This window comes from Oryza sativa, chromosome 5 (assembly GCF_034140825.1).
Source record: "Oryza sativa Japonica Group chromosome 5, ASM3414082v1".
In the NCBI taxonomy this organism is placed as follows: domain Eukaryota; kingdom Viridiplantae; phylum Streptophyta; class Magnoliopsida; order Poales; family Poaceae; genus Oryza; species Oryza sativa.
In genome coordinates this window covers 23,811,847-23,823,657 of record NC_089039.1, presented here as the reverse complement: position 1 = coordinate 23,823,657, position 11,811 = coordinate 23,811,847, and the positions used below count along the sequence as shown (strand labels likewise).

Sequence of the window (11,811 nt, the reverse complement as noted above, 5' to 3'; positions counted from 1 at the left end):
AGAAAATTGGAAAAAAAATCTAGTTATTTCGTGGTTGAGAGTTAATCCGGTCCAATTGGGACTTTTTCACGTGTCGGTCCGCTGGCGTTGCTACTGGATCTCGTTTGTATGCCTGCGAGAGACGATGTCATGCGTCGTGGGGGCACGATTCCTGGTCAATTCTAATCATCATTAAAGATCTACATACTTTGGTCACAAGTGACCAATGACCGATCAAATAATGTAAGTTGTAACATAGCAGATGTGCGTTGAAGGTCTTACATGTTCTGAATCTTGCTAGCTAGGTCAACATATTCATACACCCCAGACGATGGTACCGAATTTTTTTATCTAAATTAACTACTTCCTTTTTTTAATAGAAATGAATCTTGCGAAATAGCAAAGAAAGATGAATTTACCCTTGTAAATTTTATACTACCATCTATTTAAGTGGAAGATCAAATTAATCTATGCCGTTAGATCGTTTATACTAATAGTAAATTCTACCAGTATATTTTCAGCATTTCATTTAGCTAAATGGTAGTATTGGTTTTTCCTAGCAATCATTGGTATACTTCCACCTGGCGTCATTATACAAATGGAAGAATGCATGAATCTACTTGATGCGTTGATTTCAAGCGTAAATTTCACTATAGCGATCAATTAGTGTTTCCTGTCACCTTGCCTAACAGCAAATCAATCAATTAATGTGAATCACACTTAGGCGTGTTGGAGCTCATCCTGAACTACCGATCAGGATCCTAAGCAGCAGGCTGGCCAGCAGCCGCGGTAACAACGGCGGCCAAGCAATGTTCGACCCGAGGACGGACAACAAGAGATGATAGATGAAGAAATCGGAATCGGAATTGGAAGTAGGTAGGTGCATGGGAATCGGGCGGGCAGGCAATCGGACATACCACACGTGTCAAGATTTAGACGGGAACATCTTTATTCAATTTCTATAACAGTATAGAAGAAATTAAATGAGAAAAGGTGTGCAATCTACTTACATGTTCATTTCAAATCTAATTTTGGCTGACATTAAGCAATTCCGTGTATGTTTGCTACTAGTAACAGGTGGATAATCATAGCCCGAGTTGTAAATAGCTAAACAAGGCTATTGTTACAAGAGTTTAAGAAGGGATCAACCTAGCAGTGATTAATTAACACATCCAAATGAGTTCACGTACCGTGTGTCTCACGCATAGGGTGCTATCATGTCCACCCGGAGCATGGCAGTGAAGGCAAAGCAGATGAAGAGGCCATCGATGGCTTCGGCGACAATGAAAGAGTTGGCGCTTCGCCATGATAACATCGTCCACATCGCCTGCCTCGTCGCTGCCACCTCATCGGAGCCTATTACCGACCTACTCAGCCTATGTGCCACGTATGCTAACTCGCTAATATAAGCTTATTTATATACGCATGTAAAAATATTTATATATTGACTTGTATAAGTCTCTGGGTGTATGCATACTGCAGCTGTAAGGCCATGCACGCGGTGGCCAAGGAATGTGATGTTGGGAGTTATGTGCCGCTGGAGAGGCTAGACAACATGAAGTGGATGGAGAACGAGCGCTACTTCATCGTCGTTAACCACCTCGTTACCGCCGACAACCTAGACGCATGCTTCATCGTCGGTGTCACGCTCGTCTTCGCGCATCAGGATATGGAGCAAGGCCTCCTCTTCCTCGATAAGGCAGCCATCACGGGCCACAAGGCGGCGGTATACGTGCTCGGCCTCCTCCTACATGTTCGATGAGACTCGCGCTACCGGGAAAAATACATCAGCCAAGTCGAGGGTGATGGCGAAGAGGCAGCGACCGGCGTTGGTGTCAAGAGGACCAACCAAGAGTGCCAACAGTACCGGAAGATCGCCGAGGACATGATCCAGGAAGCGACGTGGAAGGTCAAAGGGCGACACAGTAGGATGCTGGTGCTATCGGAGGATAGCCACCACTGCATGGCCACCGGCTGCGGCGTGGAGTCAGGATGGGGAAGCTACGGAGTCTTTTGCAGTGACTAATGTGGGATCAAGCATGAATACTACAAGTTCTTCACAGAGGTGATGTACTACTTGCCATAGTCCCCAGGTAGATAAGACATCATAGTATACCAGTTTTGGTGAACTTGTGATGAAAATCGTTGAACCAACAATTTTTTATGAGTATGCAATAACAGAGAAAAATTGCAGCAAATGTTTTAATGTGTTGAACATTAGCACTCGATGATTAGTTGAAGAATTAGAACTTTTAGAGTATACTATACTGCAAGTATATAGATGGACAAATTAGGAGTTATAGAAAATTGGAAAAATAAATTCTAGTTATTTCGTGGTTGAGAGTTAATCCGGTCCAATTGGGACTTGTTCACGTGTCGGTCCGCTGGAGTTGCTACTGGATCTCGTTTGTAAGCATGCGAGAGATGATGACGTGCGTCGCGGTGACACAATTCCTGGTCAATTCTAATTATCATTAAAGTTTTGCATACTTTGGTCACAAGTGACCAATGACTGATCAAATAATGTAAGTTGTAACATAGCAGATGTGCGTGGAAAGTAGTCTTACATGTTTTGAATCTTGCTAGCTAGGTTAACACATTCATACACCCCAGACGATGGTTCCAAATATTTTTATCTAAATTAATTACTTCCTTTTTTAAACAACTATGACTCTCGTGGAATAGCAAAGAAAGATGAATTTACCCTTGTAAATTTTATACTACCATATATTTAAGTGGAAGATCAAATCAATCTATACTGTTAGATCATTTATACTAACAGTAAATTCTACCAGTATATTTTCAGCATTTCATTCAGCTAAATGGTAGCATTGGTTTTCCTAGCAATCCTTGGTATACTTCCACCTGGCGTCAATATATGAATGGAAGAATCCATGAATCTACTGTGATGCGTTGATTTCAAGCGTAAATTTTACATTAGCGATCAATTAGTTGTTTCCTATCACCGTGCCAAAACAGCAAATCGATGAATTAATGTGAATCACACTTTGGTGCGTTGAGCTCATCCTGAACTCCTGATCAGGATCCTGAGCAGCAGGCCGCCAGCAACAACAGCGGCCAAGCAATGTTCGACCCGAGGAGACGGACAACGAGAGACGATGGACGAAGAAATCAGAATTGGAATCGGAATCGAAATCAGAATCGATAGTACTTAGTTGCGTGGGAATCATGCGGGCGGGCTATCAGACATACGACCATGTACCAAAGATTTAGAAGGGAACATCTTTATTCAATTTTTATAATATATAGTAGAGAAGAAATTAAATGAGATAAGGTGTGTAATCTTTTTACGCGTTCGTTTCAAATCTAATTTTGGCTGGCATTCATGGCCCGAGTTATAAATAGCTAAATAAGGCTATTGTTACAAGAGTTTAAGAAGGGATCAACCTAGCAGTGATTAATTAACACATCCAAGTGAGTTCACGTACCATGTGTCTTGCGCATAAGGTGCTATGGTGTCCACCTGGAGCATGGCGGTGAAAGCGAATGCGAAGAAGTTGAAGAGGCCATCGGCAGCGTCGGCAACAATGAAAGAGTTGGCGCTTTGCTATGATAGCATCGTCCACATCGCCTGCCTCGTCGCTGCCACCTCGTCGGAGTCTATTACCGACCTACTCAGCCTACATGCCACGTATGTTAACTTGCTAATATAAGCTTATTTATATACACATATAAAATTATTTGTATAATGACTTGTATATGTCTATGGGTGTATGCCAAGGAAGGTGATGTCGGGAGGCATGTGCCGCTGGAGAGGCCGAACAACATGAAATGGATGGAGAACGAGCGCTACCTCACCGTCGTCAACCACCTCGTTAGCGCCGGCTTCATCATCGGTGTCACGCTCGTCTTCACACATCAGGACATGAAGCAAGGCCTCCTCTTCCTCAATAAGGCAGCCACCTCTGGCCACAAGATGGCGGCATACGTGCTCATCCTCCTCCTCTACAAGTCCAATGAGGCTCACGCTACCAGGAAGAAGTGCATCAGCCAAGTCGAGGGTGACAGCGATAAGGCAGCGACCGGTGTTGGAGTCAAGAGGATCAACCGGGAGTGCCAACGGTGCTGGAAGATCACTGAGGACGTGATCCAGGAAGCAATGTGGAAGGTTGGAGGGTGTCGCAGTAGGATGCTGGTGCTACCGGAGGATAGCCACCAGTGCATGACCGCCTGCTGCGGCGTGGAGTAGGGATGGGGAGGCTATGTAGTCTTTTGCAGTGATGATTGTAGGATCAAGCATGAATACTCCAAGTTCTTCATAGAGGTGATGAACTACTTGCCATAGTCCCCAGATAGACAGGACATCAAAGTATACCAGTTTTGGTGAACCTGTGATGTAAATCGTTCAACCAACAATGAGTATGCAGTAATAGAGAAAAATTGCAGCAAATTTTTTAATGTGTTTGAGCAAATGTTTTAAGGTGTTGAACATTAGCAGCCGATGATTAGTTGAAAAATTAGAACTTTTACAGTACAACATACTGCCGGTATATAGATAGGAAAATTTGGAGTCCTATCGAAAATTGGAGAAAATTTTCTAGTAATTTCGTTGTTGAGAGTCAATTCGGTCCAATTAGGACTCGTTCATGTGTCGGGCCACTAGCATTGTTGTTGGATCTCATTTGTACGCCCGCGAGAGACAATGACGAGCATCGCAGTGGCACGATTCCTGGTCGATTCTGATCATCATTAAAAATCTACATACTTTGGTTACAAGTGACCAATTACCGATCAAATAATGTAAGTTGTAACATAGCAGATGTGTGTGAAAGGTCTTACACGTTCTAAGTCTTGCTCATACACCCCAGGCGACGGTACCATTTTTTTATCTAAATTAATTACTTCCCTTTTTTTAACAAAAAATGACCCTTGCAGAATAGCAAAGAAAGATGAATCTACCCTGTAAAATTTTATACTACCATCTATTTATAAGTGGGAGATCAAATCAATTTATAGCATTAGATCATTTATTCCAGCGGTTAATACTATCAGTTTGTTGTACCATAAAAGTTCTCTTGCAAGTAACACTTGTAAAGCATGGCTTGATAATCAATTGTTGGACAGGAAGAAAACACTATACTCCGGTAAACAAAACCATCGTCCTAGCTCAAGCTCTTGTTAACAGTGAAATTTGGTAAGCCCGGAGTAGTCATCGCTTAGAGTCAGCATCGGCTTCGAAGTCATGAGATTAGCCGATGAGAGTTGTCAAGTCGTCAGTTGTCGGATTCTTGCTATATTCGGCTAAGGAAATTGATCTACTAAAGGAAGCTTATCCAGAAGAGACCGAGTTCAAAGAGAATGCGGCATGGCAAGTTATCTATTAATTAGGAATAGTTTGTTAGTTTCCTTTTATCTTTAGGAAAGTTTCTTTCTTGTCCGACAAGAACTTGTATCAACCCATGGGTATAAATATGTATACCCGGGGTCTATGTAATCTATCGCTACGATCAATACAATTCGGCGCATCGCCACCCTTTGGCACCCGACGGAATTTGGCACCCGACGCAGGGCTGCATCGTCTTCGATCTCCAGCGAAGGGATAAGTCCAATGTTCCGCCGGTCCAGGCAATTGTATCGTCTACGTCGGCGTCGTTCAAGGCTGCATCAGTACATTCGACCTCTTGGATTGCTCTGGTTTGGATGATATATTTGCCTACCTATTTATCATATGTCTCTGTTAATCTAGTCTTAGCATATCAATTTAGCTCTATTGGCTGCTTCTCGTTTTAGGGTTTTTGCTGGTATCGGCTAAATCGCGTTGCTAGATTAGATTAGCTTAGACATCTACCACCCTGAAAACTCAGTCAACGGCTTGATTGTCTAGATATTATGTTTCTTTTCATACTTAGTGTTGTATCAGTTAAGTTTAATCTACTAAGTCGTGCTTAGAAACATAATCTCTAGCCTGCTTCTTGATTGCCAATAAGGGTTTCATCGGGGTTTCAGCCGATGAGTTATCTGAACGTTGCATCGACTCATAAGGATTGCATATACATATAAGTTGGATTTAGCCGATGACAACAAAGGTTTCACTGTTTAATCTAATCTTGTGGATTTCATGACATCGGGCCTCCAGCCGACGTATGCTTTAACCTTCAGATCAGTGCTTATTCTATCATATCAATGCTAGCCGATTGGTTTATACTGGACTATATTATTGTTATATTTTATTATCAGTAGCCGATTGCCTATATATCATTATTTACTAAAGTGTTAGAATCTACATTGGACGTATAGCCGATTGCTTAAACCCTATCGCTATCGGCTGGTATCGGCATCGGCTATTGTCGGCTATCGGCTGGAACTACTCCATCGGCTTGTCAGCCGATCGACTGTTTTGATCTACTATTTGCATATCTTGTCAGTTGCAGAATCAAACTGACTGGCACGCCCGCATCTGACCAATCTTTGGACTTGCACAGGAGCTAAGCAGATCTCCCAGGCCGGCGTGTTCGATTTTTTTCGTCAACAGCTCTCAGAGAGGATTTTAGATTAAAAGGTCTCTCTGTGAGATAGACTTGCAGATAGTGCAGTTGTAAGAGTGTGTAGTTTCAATCCCATGTCCTGTGTTCAATCACCCACGCACTCACAATTTCTTTTTAAAAAAATGTTTTGAGGGAAGTTTCTCCCTTCAAATCTCATCTTTTTAAAAGGTATCTTTGCAATATACCAAGTCTCATGTATGATAGTAACTACCTGCTTTATTGTTTTATCTTCTCTTCTAACAAGCAAGAAATTGGACGGATGCCAAGGATGCTTTTAGGCTGGAAACTTAAGAACATATGCAATCCGCCATTTTCATTGAATAGAAAAAGAGTAAAATTGTGGACATCACATTTTTACTCTTTTCACTTTGTACACTTGTGTACGTAACATTTAATTGACCAGAACTTTATAGTATTAATCTTATATTTGAATACAAAATATTACTCAGGAAAAAAAGAGACGTTAAAGTTAGCAAATGGCCATGAAAAAAAGGAATGTTGTAAACATAACTCAGGATAGGAATAGTTAGGATATGTGTCAAACATAATCATTTTTACTGAGTTTGTAGATACATTTTTCAACCGGATCAATCCACCATGAGTTCATCATATCGATATGTTATTTAGGGTTACCCAAATGGATCATTTGCATTATTAATAGACCAATAAATTCCTAATATATGCATGTAAAACTTTAAAAAAAATTAAGCTCGTGTTCACACCAAAAAAATTTATCAAATTCAGTTAAATTTTGTTGGAATGATTTATTATACAGAGAAATAACTTTATGCCATTTATACATGTGATGTCCACAATATATTACAAATAGATCGAGAAATTCTCGCTACGTGTGTGTAAAACTCAGACCCAAATTTTTGAAACTCATGTTCACACCATAAAAACTTGTTAAATTTAATTAAATTTGGTAACTTTGTACAAACCTTGGCCATCTATACATGTAAAACCATTTTTGGGTTGAACCCTTTAGACCTAGGTTTTAGGGGTTTGATTCTTTTATCTTTATATTTTAAAGCGATTCTGAAGATTTGTTAGAGTATATCTATGAATAGGATTAATAGATAAGTGGATCGAACCTAACCGTTCTCATCGATCATCATGAAACATAATCACGCTACCAATATATACTTGTAGCGAAATAGTACCACACAATCTCGATAGGAAGATGATCAAACTGCAAATATAATCACGCTATCATTTGCAGTAGGAAGCAGGAGATGAAAAGAACAGATCTACTATAAGTTGAAAAATCATTCATTTTTCCAAGTTAAAGTCGATCGTGGCCGTGGTCGTCGCTCTCCTCGGCGACTTGATCTCGGAGTTCGCCGTTGGAGCTGCTCTTGGTTGAGGGCATCTTAAAGTAGGAGTGCAAGCTGGTAGACCAACGGATCCACTAACCACTTGCGAAAGGTAAGTAAATTAACTAGGCCTATCTCTTTTCTTAAACTTGGGCCTACTTTCCTTTCCTGTATGGGCCTCAAATCCAGCTCCGCTGGATTTCGGCGGCCCACTCGTCTACTTCACGTCACGTCCTCCTCTCTCTGTCTCCCAACCAAGAACTCGTCCACGTCACGTGGGCCCCAAAAAAGTGACCGGGGATGTAGCTGGACCATGGGCCCCACGCGTCCGACGTGGCACGCTTCTCCTCTCGTCGCCGCCTCGTCTTCTCAACTTCCCTCGGCTCGCGGCGGCGTCGGCCGTGAATCCTCCGCCACCGCCGCCGCCGCCGCCGCCGCCGACGAGCCCTACCACGATCGCCTCGCCGCATTCCCGGGGAGATTCCGCCGCCGTCGGCTTCTTCCCCGTGCTCCCGCGGCGGCGTTTTGAGCTCTCTCTCCCCTGCGGGTTTTCCGCCCTTTTTGGGCACGGATGAGTGGGATCACATTGCGCGATCTCTAGCTCAAGTCTCGGATTTCCGGCGGTTGGTAGGCTCGTACTAAGCTGCCTAAATCTCGGATATCCTTTTTTTTTCTTTCTAATAATGCTGGATTAACCCTAAATTTCGGCGAGTTGGTATCCGATTCCTACGCTGATTGAGTGATTGGGTTGGATCCTGACACGGAAGGGGAAAGTGGTTGTACAAGTCGGGAGGAGGAGTTGGCCGTTTCGGGAACTGATTCCTTGCTATTTTTGGCTACAAGTTCGCCGCCCCGGGCAGCTGCTTGGCCGTCGCGACGCAGCCGCGTCTGTTCGATCAGTTCAGCTCGCGCGGTTTTAGGTGGGGAGGAATCCTGTTCGATTTCGCCGGTTGCTTGTGGTTTCGTGTCGGAGGCGGGGGCGGCGATGATGGGGAGGTCGGTGCTGGAGATGGTGGTGGCGGCGGCGCAGGGCGGCGGCGGCGCGGCGGGGGAGTCGGTGTTGGGCATGTTCAGGTACGCCGTGCTGCCCATCGCCAAGGTGTTCGTCGTCTGCTTCATGGGGTTCCTCATGGCGTCCAAGCGCGTCGGCGTGCTCAAGCCCAGCGGCCGCAAGCTTCTCAATGCGGTAAGGCGCCTAATTCAGTAGTTCTCACAACCATCATGGTGGCTCGCTAATTTTCAGAATATAATGGAATTCAGACTAGCTATGGGAACATCAGCAGAATTCAGGCTAGCTATGTTGATTTATCTTGTCTTTTTTTTTTTTGTTATTTTTGCAGCTTGTGTTCTCTCTGCTCCTTCCTTGCCTAATATTTGCGCAGCTCGGGAGATCAATCACAATTGACAAGATCATGGAGTGGTAAGAAAGAACATATTAGTACTCATTTAGATGATTAGCCACAAGTTGTATCTTTCCCTTGGCGATATTTGGGGTCTTCTTGTGTCAAAGCATTTCAACATTACTCATGATGTTGCATTGCAGGTGGTTCATTCCAGCAAACATTGCTCTGGGTGCAGTCTCTGCATCTTTGGTTGGACTTATAGTGGCATTGATTGTACGGCCGCCTTATCCATACTTCAAGTTCACCATCACTCACATTGGAATAGGTTTGTACATTCCTCACGCCCTTATGAATATCGCTAGCTTCTGATTCATCACGCATTCTGCATTATATTTTTAACATTTCACTTAATGCAGGGAACATTGGAAATATACCACTTGTCCTTATCTCGGCATTATGTCGCGACCAATTAAATCCGTTTGGTGACTCGAACAAATGTACTCAAGATGGAAATGCATACTTATCATTTGGTCAATGGGTATGTCCAAATCCGTTTGTTTATGGAGTTGCACATCCCTTTTTAAAATGCTACTCCAAATACTTATCATATCTATTGGATTGTTTACCGGTGCAGGTTGGTGCCATTATTGTTTACACATATGTGTTCAAGATGCTTGCTCCACCCCCCGGGCAGACCTTTGACAGCTGCGATGAGGAGAGAGATAAACTTCCAATTAAGGCTCCTAATACCATGTCAAGTGTAGCGAAATATCCATCAAGTGCTCATGGCAATACACATGAGGAAGAGCCCCTGCTATCTATAGAGGAGGAGGAGGAGGAGGAGGGGCAGGACGTTCATTCTTTAGGTTCAAAAGTAAGAAGTGGGCACAACATAATGCTAGTTCAGCATATTGGAAAAAAAAAATAGAGGCACTTCAGTAGTTGTTACCAAAATAACTAATAATACTCCATTTATGGCTTAATGCAGATAATGATTCCTATCAAGGGCATGGTTAGATTCCTACAAAAGAAGCAGCTCCTCCAACCACCAATCATTGCATCTGTAAGTGCTCGGTATATTTGGTTTTTGTCTCTTATCACTGCCGTAAAACAATACTTGCATTTTTCTCAATTATCTGAATGTTCCTTTGCGTCATGTAACAGGTTCTTGCAATTACTCTCGGTGTTGTGCCATTCTTGAAGAATTTGATCCTCACAGATGACGCGCCTCTATTCTTTTTAACAGATAGCTGTCTCATTCTTGGGTATTGACCTGTCTCATGACTTGTAGTTTCTTCTTGCAATATGCCTATAGTGTCTTGTAATAACAAATATGATTCGCATTTAAAAACCATCTCTTGCTAACAATGCTGTTTTATATATTTCAGGGAAGCTATGATTCCGTGCATTTTGCTTGCCGTTGGTGGCAATCTTGTTGACGGTAAGCTCATCTTGTATTCTCAAATCTCATTAGAACCGTGCTGCAATATGAAGTGTGCTTTTAGTACATTTATACTTCTGCAATTTATATGTTTATCTGAAGTCCATACTTGTGGTTTATTATGGTTTTAGGCCCTGGTGAAGGAAGTAGGAGACTTGGGGTTCGGACCACCGTCGCGATTATATTTGCACGCTTGATATTGGTTCCAATTGCTGGTATTGGCATCGTCTCATTTGCTGACAAGCTTGGATTTATTCCAAAAGGAGACAAGATGTTCAAGTTCGTCCTGTTACTGCAGCACTCTATGCCCACATCGGTACTATCAGGTACGAAAAAGTATAAGGATGACTGAGACATCATATTTGGCATGTTAATCAACCTTTGAGTATAATACAGTTGCAATACTAATCTGCTATTTTTTATGGGCAGGTGCTGTTGCAAACCTAAGAGGTTGTGGCAAGGAATCAGCTGCAATCTTGTTCTGGGTGCACATTTTTGCTGTCTTCTCCATGGCAGGATGGATTATCTTATATCTTACCATGCTGTTCTAGGTATTTGATTTTGAGCCCCCTCTGGGTGTGTGTGCCTGAATATGATGCTCCTCCTGGGTTAGCTGCTGTCGGCAGTACTGTGTCTGGTTGTACATTTTTCCGCTGTCCCTCGAGTTATTGTAGTTTATAATGTTTCATCTGATTCTTTTGTAGATACTAACTGCACTATGACATAATATGATATGTTCATGAAATACATGTTGCTGCAAAGTGCAAGGTGATTGGAAGTGCGACCCTGTTGGATCTGCGGGTTGCATTTTCCGGGCCGTGGACAATTGCGAGAGGCCTGCTATTGTATGTTTTGTTTGGTTAGCTGCTGAAAACAATAGATGAGGCAAAGGAATTGTGTCAGCACCTCTTGTACATTTGATCGTAAAATACAGGATATCTCCAACTAATAGAGAGCCTTGTATCCCCAAATTCTTGCTTTTGGTTTAGTAGGACCAGTAGATTGAAGTGCATTATGTAAGAGGAGATTTTTTTTTTCTAGAGAAGCGTACTGTGAATTTGAAATCCATGGCATATTTCTACAGAGGATAGCATGAAAGCACGTGGAAAAAACAAATAATCAACAGACGATAAGATAATTTGGACTAGGGAATAGGGATTGTCTACCCAACATTCGAATGTTGTTTAGGGCCACCTCGGTCAAGAATGGCTGGATTCTTCTTTGCC

At 42.6% G+C, this 11,811-nt stretch overlaps 2 protein-coding genes across 2 annotated transcripts; both read left to right on the top strand.

Moving 5' to 3' along the window:
- The first annotated feature begins 1,211 nt into the window (after positions 1 to 1,211).
- Positions 1,212 to 1,741, top strand: LOC136356686 (F-box protein At5g50450-like). The gene is made up of 2 exons (XM_066310932.1): positions 1,212 to 1,366; positions 1,462 to 1,741. Exons 1-2 carry the CDS (start codon positions 1,212 to 1,214, stop codon positions 1,739 to 1,741), a joined length of 435 nt encoding a protein of 144 aa, XP_066167029.1.
- A 6,393-nt stretch (positions 1,742 to 8,134) lies between these two features.
- LOC4339130 (protein PIN-LIKES 6) lies at positions 8,135 to 11,670 on the top strand. The gene is made up of 11 exons (XM_015782757.3): positions 8,135 to 8,987; positions 9,142 to 9,221; positions 9,345 to 9,469; positions 9,561 to 9,682; positions 9,779 to 10,018; positions 10,133 to 10,207; positions 10,309 to 10,409; positions 10,533 to 10,585; positions 10,717 to 10,911; positions 11,015 to 11,136; positions 11,290 to 11,670. Exons 1-10 carry the CDS (start codon positions 8,787 to 8,789, stop codon positions 11,134 to 11,136), a joined length of 1,314 nt encoding a protein of 437 aa, XP_015638243.1. The 5' UTR covers positions 8,135 to 8,786; the 3' UTR covers positions 11,290 to 11,670.
- Positions 11,671 to 11,811: the final 141 nt, after the last annotated feature.